At 40.8% G+C, this 19,669-nt stretch overlaps 1 protein-coding gene across 2 annotated transcripts in view; it reads right to left on the bottom strand.

Moving 5' to 3' along the window:
• Positions 1-19,669, bottom strand: part of THEMIS (thymocyte selection associated) — an 82,766-nt gene that overhangs the window by 13,008 nt on the left and 50,089 nt on the right. For both annotated transcript variants that reach the window (XM_087775654.1, XM_087775655.1), the window contains exon 5: positions 3,224-3,377. In XM_087775654.1, coding sequence (XP_087631780.1) covers positions 3,224-3,377 — 154 coding nt within the window. The remainder of the gene's footprint in view (positions 1-3,223; positions 3,378-19,669) is intronic.

The following is a 19,669-nucleotide window of genomic DNA, read 5'->3' as shown; positions in this document are numbered from 1 at the left end:
AGGGAAATAGGTAGGAAAAAAATGAACCCGATTGATACCTGAAGTTTAAAAGAAATGCGTGTACTGGAAGCAGGAAGAAATAAGTCAGTGATCTACCGTTACGATTGTTGCGTGGGTCACAACCAGCAGGTAAGAAAACCCTGCTTTCACAGAAGGGATACCACAACAAAGGTTGGGATTTTAATGGAATGAAGGTCAAAGGAAATAGAGCAAGAACAGCTAAGAGAAGATAATTTCAAACTTGAAAAAGTCCCTAGAAAAAACTTTCTTCTCAATTGGAGTGTTCCGGAATTAAAAACAAATGAAAAATTGGCTAAGAAAAATAGACGTGTGCTAGAATGTGAAAAATAGTAAATAAAAAATCAAGTGCTCTTGGAGGTTCTGAAAAAGACTTATCAAGGAAATCATATAAATAAGGCTCAATGGGATGGACAAAAGACTAATGCTACTGCCCCAGAATGAATAGAGAGAAGGCAGGCAGTCTCCAACCAGGGCAGATAAGACAGTCAGCAACATTGCCTTGTTTCTCTGCAGTGCTGAAACATGTTCAGTAGAAGGTACAAATCAAGAACATTTGCAAAAAGTCCAAGTCTGTTTTCTAGTGTCCGACACCGCAAACTGCGTGAACTAACAAGAAGAGTGAGCAGCATGAAGAAGGCGGCAGAAACTTTGCTGGTAGCATGGCTAACAGAGGCAGCCCTCTGCCTAGGGCCAGGTGAAGAGCCTGCTGAGAGCTCCTGGGCCAGGATTAGCAGACAAACCAACATGGGCAACGTTGCTATAGGTGTCTGCTACAGAACTGTGATTCATTAATGACGTGGATGATGGGACAGAGTGTATCCTCAGTAAGTCTGAAGTTGATACAAAACTGGGAGGAGTGGCCGAGATGGTTGTGCTGCTATTCAAAGGGACCTGAACAGACCAGAGGACTGGGCAGAGAGGAATCTCATGAAGTTCAGTGAAGGAAAACGGAAGGTCCTGCACTTGGGGAAGAATAATGCCGTGCGCCAGTACAAACTGGGGCTGACTGGCTGGAAAGCAGCTTTGCAGAGAAAAACATGGGGGTCCTGGTAGATAAGCTGACCATGAGCCAGCAATGTGCCCTTGTGGCAAAGAAGTCCAACAACCTCCTAGGCTGCATTAGGCCAGGAGGTGCCAGCAGAGATCCTTACCCCTCTGCTCAGCACTGGTGAGAGCACACCTGGAGTTCTGGGTTCAGGTCTGGGCTCCCCAGTACAAGAGGGACATGGACATTCTGGAGAGAGTCCAGCAAAGGGCCATGAAGATGATTAAGGGACCGGAACATCTGAAATAGAAGGGGAGGCTGAGAGGGCTGGGACTGTTCAGTCTGGTGAAGAGAAGGCTCAGGGAGGATCTTATCACTGGGTATAAATGCCTGATGGGAAGATGTGAGGAAGGTGGAACCAGACTCTTCTCAGTGGTGCCCAGTGACAAAAGAAACACAAATGGTAACAAATACTCTCAGAGTAGGAAGATGGTTCCAATACAAAGTATGGAAAGACTTGTCCACCTCCCAGTCCTGTTATTGAGCTGAAGCCTTAGTAACAGTAGCTCCAAGCTTCTCTCAGCCAAGGGATCTCAGTTTCAAAACTACTGCAGAGTTCCTGTAAGAAGCACCGGAAGTGACTGTATGACACTGCTTCTCGCTGCATGAACTGCGTGGCTGCATTGAGAAAAATCTTTGAAAAATCTTGACTGTAAAACCATTATGTGACCTTAGCCTGTGTGGCTTTCCCTGTCTGTGAGGAGTCTAAACCCATCAAGTAAAGCACCTACATGAGCACTGACTCCTGTGCTTGTTAATAAGCCAGTCCTCAGCATAAACTTTAAGCCTGGCTTGCTTCAGTAAGGATGCTTTGGTCATGTTTTCTTCAGGTATGTCCCCCCTGTTTCCCATGCCTGCCTCACCCCACAGAGACTAACCCATGCACGTGATCCCACTGATCCCTGTAGCATGGACAGCAGTTTTCAAAGTCAAGCCGCAGTGATTTGCAGGTAGTTCCCTTGGCACAAAAGAGTACAACATTAATCCATCTTGGTATTCATTTGTTTTGGTTTTTTTTCTGGGGTTTAAACAGATGATACTGTCCTTTGTAGCTGCCAATAGGAAGCTTCACCATTTATTCCTACAAAATCTAATCAAATCATTAAGCAGTGACAAAATGGAGCCTGCAGGGAGATTTTTGAAAGCCACAAAATAACAAATTTGGGATTGTCTTTCAAAGCAGCCAGATACCAAAATACCTTTCAAAAACAGTCCCCAAATAGTCAACTTGCACAGCAATAACGATTAGTGAATAGTCAACATGCCACAGCAATTCTTCACTATAAAAGTTGTTTATGTTGCGTTTGGATGTTTCAACATGCGTAGTTCCAAATAGGCAGTCCTTTTTAGGAGTCTCACACGCTGAATGACAAGACAATAAAGAGAAACTTTATGGGAAGCTCTTACATTGATATCAATTATCAGGGAACAAATGCTGTGAGGATGGGTATTTATGCTTTAGTCTTCCAAATGTTCTAGTGTTGTCATTAATGTGATGTGTTCATATTTCAGATATAACCTGTGGCTGACAGATTAATGAAATCAATTGAATTTTTTATATTAAGTGCAAAGTCTTTTGGATTTGTCCTCTTATCATCTAGTTTCTCAACTTCAGTACATTTCCTTTCTGAAAAAGGAAAATCTTGAAAGATCAGTAGAAAAACTAACCAGCTATCAAAAATGCTTGGGAAATCCAAGCAAATGGTGACCTTAAAACCAATTATCAGTCAAGTAACTTGCTCAATATTGTTTTTTTTCTTCAAAATACAAAAATGTGATTTTCATATCTTTAATGTATATTGCTTGCTTGTCTTCAACACCTGTTGGAATCAACGTTTTTTATAAGAGATGATGTGTAAGCATCATCCTAAAGCAAAAGGATAGCGCATCTTTTGCACACGCCTGTTCCTAAAAGCTATTGAATATTCATGCTGCAGTGTCAAACAGAGTTTAATACCATGAGGCTGTTGAGAGCTTGAATGAATTTGCCTTACGGCATTTACGGAGGAAGAACAGAAATGTTCACTTTTCATCTCTTTTGACTAAGCCACAGATTCCAAGTGAAATCACGCAAGATAATCCTGTATGTAAATTACTTATCAGGGCTGGGGTTAAGCTTAGTTATATTAATAACTCAAACCATAAAGCTTAACTGACCTTTAATCACACTGGTTTCCACTAACGTAGCTTTCCCAGTCACGTCCTTCTTATTCTCACGATGCACCAAATCATTTTGGCAACTAACTTGTAATTCCAACACATCGGCAGCCTGATTTGAGCACAATTTCCTGGTGGTGTCTACACAGAAATTCTGAAATTACACAGAAAAACACATTGAATTTACATGTCAATTGTCACTCCAAACTGGATGCTTTCAGAGATGTGACACGTAAGAGCAACATCCTTTAGGTTACTTCTGTGAATTTTAACCACAAATCTTCTTTTTGTCAGAGTAAGTAATCAGTCACGTTTACCATAATGCTTGTCTGAGACATGTACATCACAAAATACCATGACCAGGAAATATGCTAGGTGAAGAAATTACCTTTAAAACATATCTCCAGTCTTTCTTTTCTTTTTTTTTTGGGGTGTATGGAATCATCCAAACACAAGGAGGGAGATTTATGTATCCCTTTTGGTTGATACAGGTTTCTTTCTGATTAACTGTTTTTATTGTATTGATCGTTCATTTAGTGAGTTCTGTTACATATTACATCACAAATTCATATAAAGTCTGACATTTCAATTACAGTTATCCATTAGCATTCATAGCGTAGTGAGTATAGTTAGATGATAGGAACAGGTAATTATCGAGTAATTAATTATAGTGTTATTACATTGCAGAAACTAAGTTATATGGCTGCAATACTTGTACCCCTTGAAATTCAGGTTTGATGATACATACATTTCTATAATTATGTTTGGTTGTGTTTTGTTTTGTTTTAATTCTGAGGTATTTATGTCATAAATACTTTCAGTCAAATACATATTTGTCATCTGTGTAAATAAGAGTCAATTAAAAGTGTCAAAAAGTATATCTTCAGTGAAGCTCTACAGTAGCTGCAGTGTAGGCACAGTACAATTGCAATCATTATACCAGAGAATATATATTTAAAAAAATAATCAGTATAGATTTTCCATTCAAAATCAAAGTTAGATTTTCCTCAGCAATGAAAAAAACCATTCTATTCAGAGAGAGAAGGTCATGTTGGTAAAACTGACAGTAGTTACACAGTAATAGTGTCTGATCTTTTCAGAATGAACCCACAATTTGTAAAAGCACAACACGAGCCTACATTTTATGACAATCTGCCCCTTTCGAAAAAAGGTATCAGCTAGTGATAAGAAAGCCACTGGTAATTGAAACAGAAAATTTGAGAGAGTATATTAAGAATAGATGAGGATGAAATCTGTAAAACGTATGGACAATTTTCCTCAGTTGGTGGGTCACGAAGTGACATAAGTGGAAGATCCTCATTTTTCATTAGAGGAATCTATGGTAGTTTTCTCAGTTTTCTAAAATAAACAGTGCAAGCTCGATATGCAGGGATTGACTGAGTTACAGTATTCAATGCAAGGTTGTGCAGTACAGACTGTACAATGCTAGCTAGTGCTCTTGATTGCAAAAGAGCCTCTGAGGTCAAGCAAAGCTTTAAGCACTGATGTAATTCACAAAAAACTCAGGGATTTGTTCAAAAAGAAATACAGCTTTTGCAAAGAGGGCGTAAATGTCAGAAGAAGTTCTTCACAACAGAGAATTAAAATAACCCAGTGGAAAAGACACCGTTCAAACTAGGACGATGCTCGGCTGGTGTATTGTGGAATGGCTTCACTTAGGTTACAGGACCTTTGTCTTTCTTTCACCAACAGAGCATGGCCTTTCTTTGATCTCCAGTTCTTTTCTCAATATCATCTGCACTTAAACATGCCTATATGCACCACGTTTGTTGCCAGTCTGGCCCGGCAATATGAACATATACTTTGCAGGTAGTTACTGAGAAATGCCCATCTTCTGCTCGCTTAAATAACATTTTTTCAAAGCTGTCACTAAACTTGTCCTATCCTCAGTATCAGTCATACCTGTTTATCACAAATGAAAGGTCTTGGGAAGGGCAGGGAAACATTATTATTCATAGGCAGATTCTTCCTCTGTTCAAGTTATTTGGCATACTTAGCATACAGAAAGCTTTCACTTAAAAGTCAGCTTTCAGGTAACTCGGGAACCTTAATTTAAATAGTGGACATTGAAAAAAAAAATTTTTTTTAAATCATAAATTCTCTTATTTTCTAGTCCTTATTTAACATATTAATTCTAGCAATCAATATAATGAATGAGTATGTTAAGATTATTTATTTTTGCATTGCCTTAACTAACTAAAAACAAGACTTGGTATCAGAACAGAAAGATCCCCTCATTAAGAAGAACGTAACTGAAGTTTGTGCTAATCTTATCAGTCACCAGCAAAACCACACACTGCGATACAATGGTGACCTGGGGCACCCTGCAAATAAATTAAAATACGCAGAACTCAAACATTTAAAAACAAACAGGATTACACAAACTGGATTGTCACTTCACTATATGCTGAAATCTGATATCTCTTTAACATTCTTAATAGCACTATAGATAACAATTATACTAGAGACCAACAGAGATAAGACGCTTTTTTAAACTATGCAAGAGTGAAGTCTTACAGTTGTCTTTCAAACACTATGCAGGCTTAACAGCACAGGGTTTCCATCTATGTGGAGTCATTGTTCCACTAATTTAAAGAAGTCTGGATATCAGCCATGGTTTTAAGTACTGTTACTGCCAGAAGAAACACTAATTCAGTTAAAAACTCATGATCTGAATCACAGTCATTTGCCAAATAACAGCCTACTCGTGAGGAAACCCTGAATCTCAGCATTTGGAAAATCCAACCAACAGCTACAGGTGCATGAACTAAAAACTTTACCCCAGTAGCTAAGCATTGCCCATTACATCTCTAGGTTTGCTCATTGTCCAGAAATAACTCAGAAGCCAAAGCACAGAGCCATAAAGGTAAGGTAGCATAAGACTGCGCAGTCCATCTCAGGAAATAGGAGGTGTTGTATCAAACAGAATACAAAAAAGTGTGAGAGCTAAGGTGAGAACTAAAGGGTTGGAGATGGATCACTTTAGTAAGAACAGAAGTTTCAGCATTCTGCAGAAGTTGTAAGTGAGTGCAGAGTTTATCTGAGATGCACGAACTGAAAACACTGCAGTCGCAAACTGAGTTTCAGCGTGAATGGTTTGAATTAATTTCCCTTGCTTACCTGAAGAGCTTAAAGCACTGCATTGGTGTGTTTGTGTGCATGAGCTCACTGCAACAAGCGAGGCTTCCCTCTGCTTGCCGCACCAGAAGCAGTTAAATCTGACAGCAGTTCTTATTCTTATGAATAGCACTGCACAAATAGTAACGCTTTGCCTATCTACAGCCCCAGTCACACAAAACCTGTTTCAAAAATGCCAATTTTCCCTGCAATTTAAGCATATGCTAGCATCCCCTTCTCACAGCTCCAAGGTGCATTCTCCTCTGGCTTAAAAAATTTGGGCTGTTAACAGTTATCTCCCTGTGAATATTTCTTTCATTACTGTGTCTAATTGCTTTTTGAACTAATTTACATTTTTGATATCAACATCATGTGGCAATGAGTTCCAGAGTTTACTTCTGGATTGTGTAAAATTTCCTTTAGGTTGGTTTTTTTTACTGTTGTTTTTTTGGGTTTTTTTTTTTATAATTTCATGCTGGTGCTGTAATCCCTCTCTGTTCATTTTCTCCCTGCATTCAGGTTTTTACTCTTTTTCCTGAGTCACCTCTTCTTCAGGCTGAAGAGTTTCTAGTCTATTTAATCTTTCCTCTTACAGGAGCCAAATTGCACCATGATGCACCAGCTCCTGAAATTCTTCCTTCTTTGCAAGATACAATCCAAAACTACTGAAGGCAGTCCATATACCACACATACTTCAGACAGCAGTATTTGATCACAACTACTCAGTAGAGAAAATAGCACAGGAGTTCTTACAATTAAAAAAAAAGAAGAAAACAAACAACTTTGGAGGGGCCCAGCAAAACTAGAGTAACCTCTGAGATAGAATAGCAGAAAGAGGAGCTCTTAAAGCAAGTAAGGGAAAAAAAAAAAAAAAAAGGCTATTAAATCTGTTTACACAAAAAGAAAATAATACATGTGTTCATAAGACACATTATTGTTTTGGTTGCTTTCCTTCTTTTTTTTTTTTTTGTTTTTTGAAGGAAAGAAAGCCTCAACAGCATTTAGTGCATTCAGAGTAAAGAAAGAGAAACAACATTTGTTTAAAGTACAGAAAAATGTGGGAGTAAATATGAAACCAACAGTTGTCATAGTCTCTGAAAATGCTGTGAGAGAGGTAGTGGCATAAACCAATCTGACAAAACTATGCTTTTCCGGACAGAAAGTCAAGCTGTTATATGATTACAAATGACTCTAGTGAAGAGGAGTACTCACTTGTCGGAGCAATCAGTGCTGGACATGGCACTACACCTTTGGAGTACATTTATTATGAGTCACCCATGCTAGTAGATACAGATCATAAACCTTTTACTGCAGTCTTTAAAGACAGCTTGGAGTGGCACTCTTTGCTGCCTTCAGAAACTCAAGCCAAAGCTCTAGAGATATATCTTTGCTTTGGCATATACTGCGTGGGTATACTTATCTGTAAAATGCTTAATTGCTGCATGCACCTTTCGACCAGAAAAAAAGCTGTATACGTAGAATGCAAGTGTGATGAATGATTTTGCAGCCTAAACACATTTCACTGTTTCCAGACAAAAAAGGCAATTTATCCCCACAAGCTACAAATGAAGATTCTGTAAGAGTCACACAGCACTGTATTCATGGGGAGGACCAAACCAGGCTGAATGAAGCTTTAGCTTTTAATATTTTGGAGAATATTTTAAGAAAGTTATGAGACAGGGGTAGAGAGAGACATATCAGTCTAAGTGAGACAGGGTATTCATAGTTGCTGATTTATAGAGAAGGCTTCGTGAGTTTCAGGGCAACCTACAGAATGACAGCCTACCTATATAATTTTGCTCCAACCTTCATTATATCTGCATAACTTTCTGCAAGGACAGTTTGGAACTGCAGTGACTCAGACAAGAATCACAGGTTTTGATTCCCATATTGCATCAATACAGAAGCAGGGTAAGTGCTATCACAATCAGAGCCTTAGACCATCCTGAAACACAGATCTGAATTATTTCATGGTTTGCAAGAGCATAAGCAGGAGTAACTACATTCTGGACGTAATTACATCGCTCAGATTTAGGCCAATATTAGTCAAAATAAAATTTCACCTACTGCATGACTAGAAGTGGGAATGGATACTTCCACCTAACAGATGGGAAACACAAATTCAAATAATGGGAATACACACATGGAAACTGCTGACAGCTCTCAGGAAATTTGCATTATTATGGCAGACAGTTAGGACTGATTTACTCCACTTGAAAAGAAACAATTACCTTTAGATTATAACTCATTCGTATCCCAAGGTAGCCTTCTTGCATGATCTATTGGCAAGCCAACTTATCTTGCACATAGAGCTAATTTTGGCAAGGGCACAGTGTACCCACAGTTAAGGGTACTGACAAGGGTCTATGATTTTTTACTAAAGAATTTTAACAGTCTTCCCCATTGCACTGATTCCAGTGCATGATATCAAGCCTTCATTTTCCACAGTCCACTGGAGTGTGGAAAAGGAGAAGAGCTAGTTAGAAGATGCTTCAGAAAGGCCGTAGGCAATAAAGAGGATCCTCATTTAGCCTCATTAACATACAGGACGGGAGCACTTTGGAGAATTATTATTTGCCTGCAGAACTCATAAGGTACTATAAACTACAGATGAACTATTTTTGCCAAAGAAGGGGTCAAGGTTATATCATTTCAAAGACAGGAACAAAATTACATTAGCTCGTGAGTTCTTCTCTGCCTAAAAGGGACATGAAACATCTGATCATATTAAGTTTTTTTGAGCAGGGTTCGAGCTCTTAACAGGTTTCTCCCTTACAAGGTACTTTCTGTACATGCCTGCACTATCACAATTAATTTGACTTTCATTGTCAGTAGTCTGGGTTTTCCCGAGGGTTAAAAAGGGGGAGGCTATGTAATAAAGTCATGATAGATTGCAGGCAGATGCCACTGTAGGCTCATTCTTAGGGTTCAAACAATGTATTTAAAGAGTGGTATTTTCCTAGCAGTAGGGACAGAATTAGTTAATCCTTGTTCAGAGCTTGAATAAGAACATTTGGATTTAAAAAACAAAACAGAGCAGAAAGTCACGTTCTAGCTACGTCAATTTCTACAAAAATAAAAGCAAATAACATATCACACCGAATGGTCTTAGAGAAACCAGCGGCGCCTGGAGCATTCTGAGTTTTGCCCACCACGCAGTTTATCTGCGAGCTTGAACAAACACGCCGACGGCATACTGACTAAAAAAATACTGACTTTAGCATGCTGACTGAAAAAAAAAAAAAAAAAAAGAACAAACGGGGAAGGAAACGACGCCTCTGCAAGCCCAGAGCAAGCTCTTCTGCTCCGGGGGGTCCTGCTGGGGCTGGTTTCTGGCAGGAGGGCGGCGCGGCGGCGGCGGGCGGGCCGCCGGGCACCGCTAGATGGCCCTGTCCCCCGCCTTATCCCCGCTGCGCCCCGAGCCTTCCCGCGGAGAACTCGGTTGCGAGGGCTTGCAATTCAAGGGTAAAACGATAGGTAAAAACTTCGTCTGACAAAGGTTTCTCCTGCGGGTCCACCCCTTTCGCCCCATTTGAAACCGCAAGCACGACAAATGTCGCAGTTGTATCTGGGACTAGGCAGAAAGAAGCTATTCTTGATCAGACTCGATGATTTCTTGGGGCAATGATATGTGGTGAAATGTTGAAATCTGATAATTGAACAGGCTGAGGTTTAATAATTTGGGGGGAGTAGCAAACGCGGGGGGGAGGCATCCAGCCAACAGGATGACCTTTGAAGGAGGGTTGTTGTACATGCACGGTACACGCTTTTCAAGGAAAATTCATGAGGGCTTTAAGGAGGTAATTAAATACTGCCACTCTCCACTGACAGTTCCCACAGTTCAGGTAAATATTCTACAGCTGATTGAGACAAAATAAGTTGCATTATGTTATCAATAAAAACCATGCAAGGGTGTACTGCTATTACATTCTACTAAAATTCTTTTCTTGCTCCAGAATTTCAGACCCCCAAGCTTTTTGTTCTTAATCCAATGACTTTCATGTACTCATTCACTGCTCACAGTACTCATTTAATCATTTATTGTTGAATGAGATCTTTTTCTTCTCCAAAATGTGTCCCAGAATAGTACAGAGTACATCTCAAGAGACCTAAAATGAAGCTTTGCTACCAAAGGGTCTTTTATGTCAATGGGTAACTAGAGCTGTCAGCCTCTTTTCCCAGACATTTTTCTCCTGCTGTCTGTGTATACAAGCAAAAGAGTACAGAAAATGGTGTTGGGCACCGGTCAGTGACCTGGGACAAAACAATGCTGAATTAGCCAGCATAAAATCACCAGGCTTACACCTTCAGCTGTTAATGTTACAAATCAAAAAGGGTATTTTAAAATCATTTTTAGCAATAGTCCAAATGCAAAATACAGACATGCATAATGCCCTCCCAGCTCCATCTCTTCCCTCTCCTCTCCCTGCTAAATACATAAAGGGGGGAGCGCTTGTTCCCCAGAGCCTGAGAGCAGAGAACAGTTTTTTCATCTTTACTGTAACGTATATGATGTTAGCATTACATTGATTTTTGCAGATATGTCTTTATCTTAAGGCCTGTTTTTTTCTGAGTACTTAGTCTTAAACAGCACTTTCTTTATTCAACACACTGTGCAGTGAAAGGTAAGTATTGTTTTCTGCATTTTACATGCTGGCAAATTGAAATGTGGTCTTTTCCAAGTAGCTTCAAAAAGTGGGTAGGAATCAGTGAGGTCCCCCCAGCTGTCACCTTTCCATACGCCCTGACTCCTCACCCTGCCTCTGCTGCCAGCGACGCTGCCTGCCCGCCCTGCTCAGCGACTGCAGCCATGCTCCTGAGCGCTCAGCTACAGAAATTAGGCCTGGGCTGTCTCAGACTGGGCAATGAAATGCAGTCAGTAGCCACCTGTGAAAATCCTGGTTTCCATGGCACTCACGGCGTGAGAAGGCAACCGTGAGCTGAAGCAACAAGAGGACCCTGTTGTTCGATGCCTTAACCCCAAGGCAGGGTTTGCTCTTCTCCTGAGCTACTCACCTACTAAGCACTGAAGTTCTTGGGAGAAAAAAAAAAGTGTTCTAAAGATGTAAATTATTAAGATCTGCTTCTGTATTACAAATACATCTCACCTCGGCAAATGGAAGTGCTTGTTTGTTCAAAGACTATGAAATGTTGTACTCTGTGAAATCACCGCTTAAGCAGAAGATGCGAATTCTTCTCATTTATCTTAATGGGACATTAACTGGAAATTTAATTACAAGGGAGAGCTAATTATCTGCAGGTTTGCCAAACTGCAGATGGAATCTACTCAGCAGAATGAAATCTGGATGCTGAAGCCGATGTGAACATAAGTGCAGTTTAGTGTGGGGAAAATTTGAACTGAAACCAAATGAAAAGAAGAACGAAATTTCCTGTAACTCCTGACACAGAATCTTAAACGAGGCACCCCTCGCTGCACTGTTCTGCCAGCTGTCTCTCCCCCAGTCCTCAGATCCTCTCTGCTCCTAAAAATTGAAATAACAGCCACCCTGGTTCAGAGCAAAATACATCTCACTCAGTTTATTTGCCGTTGCTCTAAGGAGACACCAAGGAAGAGTAAGGACAGAGCAAGGCGATCTGCTACCTTCAAATACACTCTCAGCCTCTCACTATTTTCAGCTCAGGGAATTTCCTGAGTTTGACGTGGTTTGTCTGTTAGTAACCCTCAAAGGGTCTCTCTTCCAAATATCTGTCCAGTCTCCCCTTGAACTCCTGATCCACTTCTAGCCTTGTTCTGGCTCCCCTTGGTCCGAATGTATCCTGCCCCATTTCCTCTAATTGTGCCCCTGCAGAGAGTGGGGAGGGGGAGGAGAAAGGGGGGCAAGATTTTTAAAATAAATTGTTTTCAGGTTCTTACTGCTGTGCTGCCCTCCCTAGCATGAGTCTGCAAGTCCAGCTGCAGAGCTCACACTGTGCTTCCCCTTACTGCATGACAGAAAAGGCTGTGCGTGGCAGACAGCAGCCTCAGGAAAGCAGCAGGACACCGTGTTGGTAGGAATTAAATACTTCAGACCAGATTCAGATCTCAGAAACCGGGTGTAAATCTGGAGTCACTCCCTGCAGTTCGGAAGCATTATTCTAGATTTACTCAGTCATGGCTGAATTCAGCATCAGGCTTCTTGTTTTTCAAAATCATCTGGTTTCCAGGCCACAGTGGGGAATGTAACAGCAGGAGCAAAAGGAAAAATGGGTTATTTTATTAGTAAAATGCATTCCTATTCTAACAGGTATTTCTGCCACGTTTGGAACCCTTCAAGAATTTTGCCTTCTCGCACGCGTATACACATATAAATGTACACAGAGGTATGAGTATATAAATATTTCAGCTTGCCCACTAGAAGTTAGTCTGTTTTGGCAGAAAGAAACTATTCTGCCCCATTTTTCACTTCCCTCTTTGTTCTTTATTCTCTGACATAATTTTGAAGCTCTGACACAGAATTAACTCGCAGCTGTGTTAAACGGCACACCGGTGGTTAGCAAACCTGGCCAAGTCACAGGGGGTTTTGGTTTGTTGTCAGTACTGAAAAATGTCCTGGGGAGGAGCTGGATTCTTCCTCATCAGAAAGGACATTCACATCCTGGAACTTCTGGCAAATTGGGAAGTGCCTACGCCCCAGAAAAGATTCACATCTAATGACAAGTACTTATCAAAACTATTAAAAGGGGACTTCTAGGTCTGTTTCTGTCTGTTGGCATTTTGGATTTTGAATTTCCTCAATTCAGTGCAGGGAACAAAAAGTAAGGGGAGGGAAGGCTTGCAAGGGCATTTGCACCCTGGTATCAAAATGAAACTGTGTCATACAATGTGCCCACTTCTGCCTCCTGCCCCACTCCCTGAACCACCCTCTCTCCTGGGCGCTGGAGCTGGCTGGAGCTACGGGAGGTCTGAGAGCTCTCCCCGGGTTATCTCCATGACAAATGGCAGGCCCTGGTCACCAGCCCACTTCAGAGCTGGGCTGTAGATTCAGACCCCAAGCTGCCTCAATACCAAGCTGTGAGGATGAGAATTAAATGTCCTCATCTGCTCTGTTTTCCAGTGCTTTCGTTATATCCATTCCATTTCTAGGTTCTCTTCAGAGAGTTGGGTTTGTAGGACAGACTTGGCACTCCAGCGGTCTTCAGAACTATGCCTCTGTGGCATTTATAAGGCCTTTTAAGCCCATTCAAAACGAGACAGATGAGAAGAGGCGATCTGTGCAAATCCCAACCTGTTATTTCTTGGATCAGTGTTAAAAACTGGCTTGCAGAAAAACAACTGGAAAGTCATCCTAGTAAGCAGCATAGAAAATAGTGATGGTGGTACTTCACTCGTACACTAAGAAATGTTGAATAGCAGAGAAAGGTTCACATTCAGTCATTTTGCATTGTGTTGTGGAAGTCAAGGCCTGTAATGCACATGTTCATATTAATGCGTAATGGGTTCGTTCATAGGACACAGATGGATGTGCCATACCAAAGGCTTCTTCCAACAAAACACCACTGTACTTTGCCTCCTATATCTTCTTCCCAGTGGTTATGTGGCAATTATGTGTTTTCTTCCCTTGCGGTCACTGTGATGGTATCCTTGACATTCATTTCTGTTGCTCCTAAAGGAACTATTCTGGAAACAGTAGTTACTCATATTCTGTTTATTTAGGATACTATTAAAAAGATGAGCATAAAAATGTATCCACAATCTGTACTGCAGACCTATGGCTTAAGTTATAGCTAAAGTAAAATACAGGTAAACTAAAATTCTCCCAATATTGCCTCTTAAAATTATACTGGCTTTCACACTGAAACTTGAGCTAAATCAGATGAGAAAGGATTAAGCATGATCTAAATCTAAAATTGTTTCACATTTACAGAACACATAAAACAATAGCAAAACTGTATATGGCAGAGAAGAAAGAGGAAGTCAGTTAGGAAAGAAGTTTTTTTCTTTTACACAATTCCTCAAAGTTATTTCAACTGGAATAGAACATTTCAGAAAGGGAGTGGAAAACAGACCTCCAAACTGTTCATCACCTCCTCCTCCTCCTCCCTCCATCCCTTGCAAATGCTACATATTTGTAGCACGCCTAACAAGGAAACAACATGGAGTCTTGTCAGATACACCACACTCCCTCCCCCAGCTCGTGGCGAAAAGTGAAGGCTGTGTTCCCTGCGAGGGACTGCCAAGACGGGATCTCAGAGAGAACAAGATGTCTTCAGCAGGTCTGTGAGGACACACGCCAGCAACTCAGGCGGACTGGCTAAAGCTGTGTAGTGTGTTGTCATTTTTTAGCCTGTTACTCCAAGCCATTGTATATTGTTCTTGAAGAGGATCAGGGACCTATGGTTTAAGCTCTTATGGGAGCTATCAGAAGGGGGCTGTGGAAAGCATCCAATCTTGAATGTCGGGCAATGCTACCTTGGGCCTTCATGGCTACTGCTACTGCTGAACCTCAACTCTAACTCCCTCTGCAGGAGTTTGGAGGGGATCAGTAACAGCACAGTCCTTTGCAAGCAGGTAACGAACCCTCTGAGGAGTTTTGAGCTGTAACCAGTCTTCAGCCTGGATCACTTGAATTTTCAAGGCTGCCTGGCTCAAGATAGCGTGGCCAGTGGTGAGACATGAGGGGGTATGCCTGACTGGTCAGTTGAAACAAGTCAGCTCCTACAGACCACCCAGGAAGTTAAGACAAACTTGAAGGTATAAGCAATTCGTCTTCATTTCTCTGATCTTTTGGATGTATCATACAGGGCAGACAAGTACTTCCAGTTGAAACAAAAGGCCTGAGTGAATCACATGGCAAATATAAGGTCTATATTTGATGATCTTGTTAGTGTTCTCACACAGACCTTGGGGAATATCAGTCTTCAAGCTTACAGGAAGGACCAAAACATCTCTTTCATTCTCAGTCCCTGGGGCCATCTCTTGCTTATGTCCTCAGTGCATGGCATTATCAGGATCCACGTTGTCTCCTGGTGAACTCCCCTGGCACTGATGATGAAGCTGACAAAACTGTGTTCAAATCAAACAGATTTCAGCAAACTGGTTGCCACTGCCTGTTTTACATGCATGGTCATGTTCCCAGTCACCTGTCTTGAGCAGGAGGTTTCTTTGTAGTCCACCTACCAGTGACAATGTTCTTACCACAGCTATGGTAAATTGGATGTGAACAGTACATTAAGTAAATATTGATGCTTTGCAAATATAATTAAGACAATTGTGCTTTTACAGGAGCCAACACCTGTGGTTTATTTTTGTCGGACACAGAAAGGTCTGAGATAAAATCTTTTAAAGTATTTAAATACTTAGGTAATTTTTAGACCTTTAAGGCAGATTTTATTCTCAGTCAGACAGCTTGACAAATAGGTCTCCTTTCACCGCTTGTCTCTTTCTGATATGGGACAATTTCTTCATTATAGAATGGTACTTCAGCTATAATAATGGTTGGCTTGCTTGGGTTAAAAATAGGAGAATTGGGAGTTCATTAATCTCACTGAAGGTTTTTTCTCACATCTGTTCATTCAGTGTAGTAGCTCAAAAGGCGAGCATGAAATTTCAGCCATATTAAGTATGCATTTGTCTTAAAAACTAATGATACCCCAGTAAAACCTCGGTTGTTAGTTCCGCCATTCTGTAGATGACACTAATGATTACGCAGCCCTGAAAGTGGGTGTTCCTTCTCCCCAGTTCACATTCATTTGTGTTCAGAATATGTCCAACTTCATGAAATATTGTCTGAACTTTGCATATAGTCTCAATGTACTAACCCAGGCCTTTTAAACCACTTGTTTAATATTTTTCTGGAAGACTCTATGTGCAGAAGACGTTCTAAATGATAAGTATCCGCATTTCATAGCCAAAATAATGAAGTAAATAATTCCCATATGTTGTGATTTAACCCACCTCTGTACCAGCTACTAGGAAGAAAATTAACTATCCCAGCTGAAACCAGGACACCATACTACATTTACAAAGCCCAAGAAGACATCCACATTGGTGGGTTTTTAAGCACCATTGCAGCTGACTGATGCATTAAAGAGCTGTTGGCATGGATAGCCCTGGTGTGTCCCGTGTCTAGACACCAACACAGCTGTTAAATTCTCAGCTGTCAGGGCAACCACATACATCTTCAGAGGGCTTTGCCACAATGACCACAGATATACATGAGATAGAAGATTCTTTGAGCAAATAAATCATTGCTTGGTGGACAATGCTTCAAGCTATTGCCAAGAAAGCACTTTTCAGTTTGCTCTGAGGACAAAGAGCTGTGTAACTCGCATGACTTTGATCACATAGGACTGCTTTGGTTTCCTCAGTCTGCTGAATTACCTTGGGAATTCAGAAAAGGTTTTATTTCTGCAGCCTAAAATTTGATCTCGTTCAGTCTTTGAACCAAGCTTTATTGTTTATTTGCTTTTCAGTTCAGCAACCAGCCTTTAAAAATATAATACTGTCTTCTCCTGAGGCTTCATGCTCAACATTCAGATGGTCAGCCAGATCTTTTTTTCTGGTGTGAATACTTTCTTCTCAGGAGATGGAAATTTAGATGACCCTAAGCAAGCTCTCAGAAGGTTTTAAAAGAGATTATTATGACATCAATCTTGTGCCAGTCTTGAGAGGTAATATTTGTAGTCCTATTACCTGCACAAGAAAGACAACTTTCTCACTCTTATCAACAGCAAGTAGTTCGAACATGCAGACTAGACCTCCCCTCAATGGTATGTGTCACACGTCAGATTATTAGTAGAGCTTTCATGCCCCACGTTGCAGAGGAGCTTGTAAGCAGTGTTGCAGGCTGGTCTCCCAGTTCTACCAACTCAGCTCTTGTGCTCCAGCTCCAGGAGCAAAAAGCAGAGTGTGTCTGATCAAACTGGCAGTGTTGTCAGCAGCAGGACTTTTTTTTCTCAGCTGAAATGACTGCTGATCTCCAACCTTCCCTCATTTCCTTTGGCTGGTTTGCAAAATGGTGGCAGGCAGGAGAGGAGGAGGCTGAACTGGCAGGAGTTAGTCGGTGATGCCTCAGGAAACTGCCTGGCGCAGCCAGCCAGAAACATGGGGCTTGGGGAAGGAAGACTCACCACAGCCAGCTGTGAGAAGACATTTCTCTCTCCAGAGCTGTTCTCTTCTGTATCTTTTACCAAAAACACAGATTGTGGAAATACAGTGCTGTAGAGGGGCACAGCATTGAGCAGATGCAAAAATGTTACAGCGGTGGAGAGACTGGGCTGTCTCCCAGCCATGCCTTCGGCCAGCTGCCACGAGCAGATCAGGACTGCTGTAGATCATGCAAACAAAGAGGCATGTGGCAGAAGTGAAGTCACCTGAGCTGAAACAAAATGGCAAACCTGAAATGACCCCGGCCAAGTCGCAGAAAGATGAGGTGGCCGGTGCTTGTTTCAAGCTGGTTGAAAAACATCTTGCTGAGAGTTTAATGAAAGCAACACAAATTCTCAAAAGCATTTGGCTGTTTTTGGCTATTGTTGTCTTCTTGACCCAGTGAGAAACAGATTAATGCAAGAAAAATACCTAATGAGCTGGAGCAAATTAGTCTATTAAAATCAGTGTGCATCCTCGTATAAGTACAGCTATGCACATGCGTAAGTGTTTACAGGAGCAGAGCCTTAGAGGCTTTGACCCTGCCAACATGTTCACAGATACTTAAGTTTACTATGGTGAACAATCCCATTTGGCAAATGGAAAATCTCACTGTGGTATTGTACAAGCCTAACAGTTGGCAAGATCAGGACCTTGGACTCAATGCTTTCTACAGCAAAGCATATTTTTGGCACTAATGAAATGATAGAATGTAGCCAAATAATCTATCAGATACACAAATCCTGTAAGTCTTAAACCAAAAAGTATTCAGGGAAGGAACTATATTTTTCCACACATGAGGTCAGTGTTTAACATACTGTGGGTTCTACTAAAATTCAGATAATAACTAGATAAAATAACTTGGCATCATTTATTTATTTGCTTCTTTGTGGATTTATGAGAAGGCTAACAAGAATAAAAGAAGAATGTACAGCTTGTTATAATTAATTTTGTGGGTTAATAATCTTTTGTTTACTTAGGTGTAGAAAACTTCAAAACTAACAAATCCATCTATGTGTTCTGGGTGCCTGGTGACATTTGAAAGCTTATATAAATAATGCAGATCTCAGGTTAGCCTCACCCTCCAACACTTATTTCAGCTTCTTGGATAACTAATAAGATCAACAGCAGGTGACACTGCATGTGACAATGGCTCTTGGGAGAAAATACTCTAATCTACCTGGAGCTGGACTAAAATCTCTCATTAATTTCTCATGGATCATCAGAGAGCATCTGTGAGGTAGCAACAGTTTGTGGATGACACAACCCTGCCTGCCAGCAGAAGCCTTCCCTTAAGCACTACTCATTTCCTAAGACATATAGTCCCAAATTCTGCATTCTTGACTGAAATAATGGAAACAAAATGCTGTGAATTAAAAGGTGTGTCATAGGCAACCTGAGGATACCCCCCATGCCTCCTCCTGAGCCAGAATTTATTGGGTCAGCAACTTCTGACTCCTCCTAGCCCATTTGCCCACCTCTGTAGCCAGCATGTTAGCAACAGGGAAACATACTCCTCTGTGACAGTAACTGGCTCCCTTTTGAGGCCCCATTTTACATTGGCATAGCAAAAACAGGCTTCAATGCAAGCGAGAGCTAGACCCAGGGTGGAGTAAGGAGCCACATTTGCTGTGCAGAGCTCTTTGAAGCCAGTGAGTTTCATCATGCTCTGTTTTCTAGCCCAAAGTAGGATTTCACTGGAATTTTCCAGTAAAATTTCTCAGAGCTTGAGTTCTGATCCCTCGTACCTATGTTTGAAATTAAAAAAAGGCAGAAAAAAAAGATCTTGCATTTTAAACCAATTTATTTCAATATTTTTAGTAGTTTACCAGTTTTGCAGATTAATTTAGTAAATGTTGCATAAACTTTTTCTAATGTCTTAGAACTTAATATTAGTAAGACTGTAGTTACAAAGTTTCCCTTTTTTTTTTTTTTTTTTTTTTCAGAAAAAATGGTTTGCAACATTCATATAGTGACAGGAAGAAAGCAGAGGCTATAAAATACTCTGCTGATAAAAGCAGTATTACTGATAGAAATTTCTAGGTTTAAATAGTCTTCATCACATTTCTCTTACAAACTTAAGAATATTCTTTATAGCATTTTCGTAATGTAGCTATCTAAAACTTCTATATTAAGCCCTGGATTCAAGCAGGTATTCATTTTTTGTGACTTTACAGGTACAATTGGTACATTGCTCTTGGCAGACTGGCAAGATAGCACAG

Source organism: Nipponia nippon, unplaced genomic scaffold (assembly GCF_047370975.1).
Source record: "Nipponia nippon isolate SJK-2023a ecotype South Korea unplaced genomic scaffold, ASM4737097v1 scaffold_4, whole genome shotgun sequence".
NCBI classification, from domain to species: Eukaryota; Metazoa; Chordata; class Aves; order Pelecaniformes; family Threskiornithidae; genus Nipponia; species Nipponia nippon.
This window is presented reverse-complemented; position numbering and strand designations above follow the sequence as displayed.